Source organism: Palaemon carinicauda, chromosome 26 (assembly GCF_036898095.1).
Source record: "Palaemon carinicauda isolate YSFRI2023 chromosome 26, ASM3689809v2, whole genome shotgun sequence".
In the NCBI taxonomy this organism is placed as follows: domain Eukaryota; kingdom Metazoa; phylum Arthropoda; class Malacostraca; order Decapoda; family Palaemonidae; genus Palaemon; species Palaemon carinicauda.
This window is the reverse complement of record NC_090750.1, coordinates 26,461,117-26,468,616: the sequence shown is the minus strand read 5'-3', so window position 1 is coordinate 26,468,616 and position 7,500 is coordinate 26,461,117. Positions and strand designations below refer to the sequence as shown.

The 7,500-nt window shown below is 33.3% G+C and overlaps 1 protein-coding gene across 1 annotated transcript in view; it reads left to right on the top strand.

Moving 5' to 3' along the window:
• Positions 1-7,500, top strand: part of LOC137619849 (cubilin-like) — a gene marked incomplete at its 5' end in the record, with an annotated part of 102,100 nt that overhangs the window by 59,286 nt on the left and 35,314 nt on the right. Inside the window, 4 exon segments of the mRNA XM_068350140.1 lie at positions 2,423-2,607; positions 4,502-4,720; positions 5,910-6,056; positions 6,344-6,549. Coding sequence (XP_068206241.1) covers positions 2,423-2,607; positions 4,502-4,720; positions 5,910-6,056; positions 6,344-6,549 — 757 coding nt within the window.

Genomic DNA, 7,500 nt, shown 5'->3' with positions numbered 1-7,500 from the left:
TTGGAGCCCGTGGGCTTATAGCATCCTTCTTTTCCCACCAGGGTTGTAGCTTAGCAAATAATAATGATAATAATAATAATAATAATAATAATAATAATAATAATAATAATAATAGGATAGGTGAGGGAGAGGAGGTGGGAATTAGGATTTTGGAAGGACTTGGAGGGGAAAGTGTTAAAATGAAGTACAGTGGGAGGTGGAAAGATTGGGGCAGACCCAATGAGTAAGGTTATCTATCTTCATGATCTACTTTGACCTTTTTACTGACCTTGGGATGTTTTGTATTCTTTGATATTTGCCTTCCTTGTAGTTTATTTATTGCCTTATTTCCTTCCCTTATTATTATTATTATTATTATTATTATTATTATTATTATTATTATTATTATTATTATTATAAAAATAGTAATAATAGTAATAATAACAATTATTATTATTATTATTATTATTATTATTATTATTATTATTATTATTATTATTATAAGAATAATAATAATAGTTATAATAACATTATTATTATTATTATTATTATTATTATTATTATTATAAAAATAATAATAATAGTAATAATAACAATTATTATTATTATTATTATTATTATTATTATTATTACCTCTGCCACCGAAGTTGGAAGGAGGTTATGTTTTCGCTCGATATTTGTCCATTATTCTGTTTGTCTGTTTGTTTGTTTGTGAACAATTATTATTATTATTATTATTATTATTATTTTTATTATTATTATTATTACAAGGTAAGATACAACCCTAGTTGGGAAAGCAAGATGCTATAAGCCCAATGGCTCCAACAGGAAAATATAGCCCGGTGATGAAATGAAACAGTGGGGTATTTTTCCCTGATAGAGCCCTTGGGCTTATAGCTCCCCGCTTTGCCATCTAAGGGTTTAGCTTAGCTAGTAATAATAATAATAATAATAATAATAATAATAATAATAATAATAATAATAATAACTTAGTGGACAGTTAGGCCTTGAAATTTCATTAATGTCTCTCTCCCCAATTATAGGAAGCACGTCATATTAAGATTAAAGAGTTTAAAGAGTTACCCAAAAAATAGGCTCTTTAATATTTTTCATGTTTCCACTGTAGTTTATTGAAATATGTCTATATTCATCAATATGTGGAGTTCAAATCTATCATTTATTCCTGAGGTTCAGTTAAACATTTCCATTCAGGAATTTTCAATTGGTAGGCTACACTTGTTCTCTATGTAGGGAGGTTTATCATGCTTTTATAATGTTTGTGTTTCTAGGTTCTAGAAGTCTATATTCTTTCATTAAAGAGGTACAGTATGTGAGGAGATAAAATCTATCTTATATTCTTGAGATTTGATGTACTTTTATCTAGGAGAGTCCCTCTGGAGATGGACACTCGAAAATCAAGCCATTGTTCTTTAGTCTTGGTTAGTGCTATAGCCTCTGTACCATGGCCTTCCGCTCTCTTGGGTTAGAGTTCTCTGGCTTGAGGGCACACTCGGGTACACTGTTCTATCTTATTTCTCATTCCTCTTGTTTTGTTAAAGTTTTTTATAGTTAATATAGGAAATATTTATTTTATTGTTGTTACAGTTCGTAAAATATTTTATTTTTCCTTGCTTCTTTTCCTCACTTGGCTATTTTCCCTGTTGGAGCCCCTGGGCTTATAGCATCCTGCTTGTCCAACTAGGGTTGTAGCTTAGCAAGTAATAATAATAATAATAATAATAATAATAATCACATACATACATATATCAAGGCACTTCCCCCAATTTTGGGGGTTAGACGACATCAACAAATGAAACAAAAACAAAAAGGGAACCTCTACTCCCTACGTTCCTCCCAGCCTGACAAGGGACTCAACCGAGTTCAGCTAATACTGCTAGGGTGCCACAGCCCACTCTCCCCCGTTATCCACCACAGATGAAGCTTCATAACGCTGAGTCCCCTACTGCTGCTACCTCCGCGGTCATCTAAGGCACCGGAGTAAGCAGCAGGACCTACTGGAACTGCGTCACAATCGCTCGCCATTCATTCCTATTTCTAGCATGCTCTCTTGCTTCTCTTACATCTATCCTCCTATCACCCAGAGCTTTCTTCACTCCATCCATCCACCCAAACCTTGGCCTTCCTCTTGTACTTCTCCCATCAACTCTTGCATTCATCACCTTCTTTAGCAGACAGCCATTTTCCATTCTCTCAACATGGCCAAACCACCTCAACACATTCATTATCATTAATAATAATAATAATAATAATAATAATAATAATAATCTATCTCTTTCCTAGTACCCTTTATTAACTGACCTACTTTCCTTGTTGGAGCCACTGGGCTTATAGCATGCTGTTCTTCCAATTAGGGTTTTAGCTTAGCAACTTATAACAATGATAAAGGAATTGAACATGCTTCTAATAACATATCGTTTGACAGTGATACCTGCCAAGCAGCATTTGTCGAAGTCCGAGACGGTGGGACTATGTTGTCACCATTACTAGCCAAAAGCTGTGGGAATACACCTCCAAGCACCCAGCATGCCACAGGGAATGTTCTATTTGTCCGGTACTACAATAACGTGACGACTCCTCATGCTGGTTTCAAGGCTGAATTGACTATTGGTAAGTCTCAGGTTTTTTTTCAGCTTTTGAAAAACTACCTTTGATGATTCAAGACCAGATAAAAAATCAGTATTTGATGAAAAAAGACTTGCCAATAGGAAGTTTCAAGTAAAGACTATTAATAAATTCAAGGTTCTTTTAGGTTTTAAAAAGCTACCTTTGATGATTCAAGACCAGATAAAAAATCAGTATTTGATGAAAAAAAAACTGGCCAATAGTAAGTTTCAAGTAAAGACTATTAATAAATTTAAGGTTCTTTTAGGTTTTAAAAAACTACCCTTGATGATTCAAGACCAGATAAAAAAACAGTATTTGATGAAAAAAGACTTGCCAATAGGAAGTTTCAAGTAAAGACTATTAATAAATTTAAGGTTCTTTTAGGTTTTGAAAAACTACCTTTGATGATTCAAGACCAGATAAAAAATCAGTATTTGATGAAAAAAGACTTGCCAATAGGAAGTTTCAAGTAAGGTCTATTGATAAGTTTAAGGTTTTTACAGGCTTTGTAAAACTACCTCTGATGATTCAAGACCAGATAAACAATCATTATTTCATAAAATGGGCTATTGATAAGTTTCAGATTTTTTTCAGTTCATGAAAAACAATCTTTGAGAATTCAAGACCAGATCGAAAATCAGTATTTCATAAAAAGACTATTGGAAAGTCAAAAGTTTTTCAGATTTGAAAAACTACCTTTGACGGTTTAAGACCAGACCAAAATCAGTATTTATAAAACTCTTTAAAAATCGTCATATAGTTAACTTTTGTGTAGATTTCTAACGAATTTCGAGAAATTAATGAGTTGGCAATAGCAGAATTTAAAAAAATATAACTCGTGCTACATTTTAAAAGGTAAATGAATAACCTACAGCTAGCTTTTTATACAATACTATTAGATTTTTTTTTTATCGTTATGTATCTTTTCTAATAGTATTATATCATAACATCCACTTGTTTCGAAACCAAATATGCCTTAATTTTAATAAGAGATAGTTGATAATCCTACGGTATCCTAAATGAGTTATTTTCTAGTCTTGATCTTGATAACTGGTCGCCTATTAATTAATGATATATCATTAGGGCTTAATTTCCAAATTTCGATATGCTACAACTTGTCATTTCTCATTCTTTGAGAACAGAGAAATGTGATGATATACAGTGTGAACAAATAAAAGAATCCATTTGGTTACAGCTACTTGTTGCTGTTCCAGGTTTTTTCTTCTCGCATATGGTGTCTCTCTTCTGATTTTAGCAAGATACAGTATTGACTCTTTTGACCTGTTCTCCATATATGTGTACACAATGCACACACACACATATACATATATATATATATATATATATATATATATATATATATATATATATATATATATATATATATATATATATATATATATATATATATATATATATATATACATATATATATATATATATATATATATACATATATATATATATATATATATATATATATATATATATATATATATATATGTATATATATATATATGTAGATATATATATATATATATATATGTATATATATATATATATATATATATATATAAATATATATATATATATATATATATATATATATATATATATATATATATATATATATATATATATATATATATATATATATATATATATATATACACACCAAGGCACTTCCCCAATTTTGTGGGGTAGCCAGCATAACAGCAATAGGAATAGCGTCAACGTATTCCTGCGTGTCGTAAGAGGTGACTGAAAGGGACGGAACTAGGGAATTGGGAATCCCCTCCCCTGTATAGTTACTTCCTGTGAGATATGAAATGTATACACATTCTGAATAAAGAATCACACTTTTGACCTAATAATATCGCGTGGCTTTGTGATTCAGATACTTGTGGCGGGACGTACGAAGCTGCCGAGCCTGGTATCATCACTTCTCCTAACTACCCAGCCCCTTACGCAGCAGACGTAAATTGCACATGGAGAATCGTGGCACCAACCGGCCATTATCTGACTCTCACCTTCCTAGATATCGATATTCACAATGCTGGTGATAATTGTTCGCTGCCCGAGGGGAGAGTCGTGGTGAGGGAAAAAAATTCCACTGGTGAGTGCTGAATGGTGGACATTTTTGTCATACCTTAAGTAGAGAGTTGTATAGACCCGACTCCAGAAGGATTTGGTTCCAAATCCAGAAGGATGTTGTATGTAGTACATATCTTAAGAAGAAAGAGTAACACAGGTAAAAATGTCGAGGATCCTTACTCAGAATCTTATTTTTGTCATACCATTAACTAGAGGGTTGTATGTCTGACTACAAAGGTGTATAGACCCGATTCTAGAAGGATTTGGTTCCAACTCCAGAAGGGTGTTATAAGTAGTACAATTCTTGAAAAGAAAGGGCAACACATGTAAAAATGTAGAGGACTCTTACTCAGAATCTTATGTTTGTCATACCATTAACTAGAGGGTTGTATGTCTAACTACAAAGGCGAACAGACCCAACTCCAGAAGGAGTTGGTTCAAACTCCAGAAGGTTGTTATATGTAGTACATATCTTGAAAAGAGGGGGCAACACAGGTAATATGGCTGAGGACCCTTACTCAGAATCTTAGCAATAAGTATTATTTGGTATTGTACTCCTTCCCATCTGGTGGGGTTGTAGCCGATGGGTGAGGTCTTTTTACATCAGCAGTTACACTTTTGGGACTACCACATCCCTACAAACACCATCATAATTTAGATTAACAAGATCACTGAGCCACAGATCGAGGCTGCCATAGGACTCACTGAAAGGTTTTATTCTTAAAGGAGGAGTAATGAGAGCAACTGGTAAGTTCAAGAAGTTGGGCAGGTAGTTAAAAAAGAGTGCTAATGTCCTGGGGAATCGTAAGGCGAATTCATATAAATGTCACTTCATATTACATGTATTCTAATAATTTCTCTGAAATATTTGACATGGCTTCCAACTCATTTTTAGAATCTCATAAGACTGACTTTTCTTTGTCAGTGTAATTTTATGCTTTAAAGATGTACTTGCTAAATATATGTGGACATAAATGTAGTCGTTATTTATTGGTCTCTTTTTATTTTTTTTTTTATCTTTGTGTAAAATGTATATTTATGTGTAAATTTGTAATTTTCATGCCCCGGAAGTGGTCGCTAGAATAAAATTTGGCTTTGCCTCTGCCTTTGCTTTTGTTCCTAAACAAGAAGGGAAAAATTTGTCATGAATTAGTGTTGCTTGAAAAAGTTAAAAACATCTAGTGTTTAACAATTTTTTCTTCTAATTGAAGGAGATATTCTTGGAACGGTGTGTGGCAGGGGTGTCGAAGTGGCCCCCATTGAGACTGGGTCCAACATTGCGTACGTCACTTTCCGTGGGGCCCACAATCCCTTCGGTTTCACAGGATTCAGGTTCATGTACAACAAGAGCTTTGAAGGTGAGAAATATTATTTTTTTTTTTTTTTTACAATAGTCAGGCTGGTTTCAATCAGATTATTGTGAGCCAGCTTGAACGGATACATATTATATATTTATCTCATCTTAAGTAGTCCATAAGGCTGTCAGCGAATAAAATGAATTTTTAAGAAATAAGAAAAATTATCAGAAAAAATACATAACAGCATGCCTGACCCCCCAAAAAATATTACAAATTACACTTACTTGAAAAGTAAATATATCCCAATTGTAGCTAAGTTGAGTTTTTAATCCTTATTTTCCCTTTAGAATGTGGAGGAGACCTAGTAGGTCCAACGGGAGAATTCACATCTCCGGGGTATCCTCACGGCTATGCCCATCGAAGGATTTGCTCCTGGAACATCAAGGTTCCCGAGGGCCGAAGAGTGAGACTGGACTTTGTCGATGTTGATATGCCAGTCACCAGGCTTCGCTTCAGTAACTTCTTTTATTCAGGGTGTTCTGCACACGCCTTCGTAAGTGTCATATTTATTGGTAATAATTAAATATCAGATTTTCTTGTAGATATAATGAATCTCAAGCTATTGGCAACCATTAAATTATTATATCTATCAAAGACTATGAAAGGTTTTCGTTCTTTCAGGGATTTTACTTACGTCCTAGTAAGTGTCATATTAGCTGGCAATGATTAAATATCAGATTTTCTTGTAGATATAATGAATAGGAAGCCATTGGGAACCAGTAAATTATCATGTCTATCAAAGACTTTGAAAGGTTTAATTCTTTCAGGGATTTTATATACGCCCTAGCGAGTGTCATATTTGCTGGTAATGATGAAATATCAGATTTTCTTGCAGCTGTAATGAATCTCAAACCTTCACAGACCAGTAAATTATCACATCTAACAACGAATTTGAAAGGAGTTTATGTTCATTAATGCCTTTGTATTTTTAATTTTGTATTAGCAGCATATTTTATTCAGGAATAAACACATTCAATGTTTTTAGAAACATTAATCAGGAGGCCATCTCTAGATGACAAAGTAATAATCTCACAGGTAAAAAAGTAAATACAGTGTCAGTGGCAGTTTATCACGTTATGGTTATCACACCTCACACTTGTGTGCTGTAAACAGTTCAAAATAATTATTGTTTATCATCATTTTCAACTTGCAAGTGTCGCTAGAAGTTAGAACAGTTGTATTTTATATCTTATTACTCACCTGAAGCATTTAACTTCTAGGTATTAATAGGATGGCAAATTGATGTCATGGATTCCCCTTCACGCATTTTTTAGTTATTATCCTCATATTATCTTATCTCATCAACGTCGAACCCACCGGAGGGCATTGTCGTTCACCTCTCTGATTTTCCTTTCGCCTTTGACTTGATCTGCATCCATAAACGGAACAAGTAGCCATTATCCAGACTGACCAGGTGAAGAGAGCCTTAATCCGGTGTCGGTGT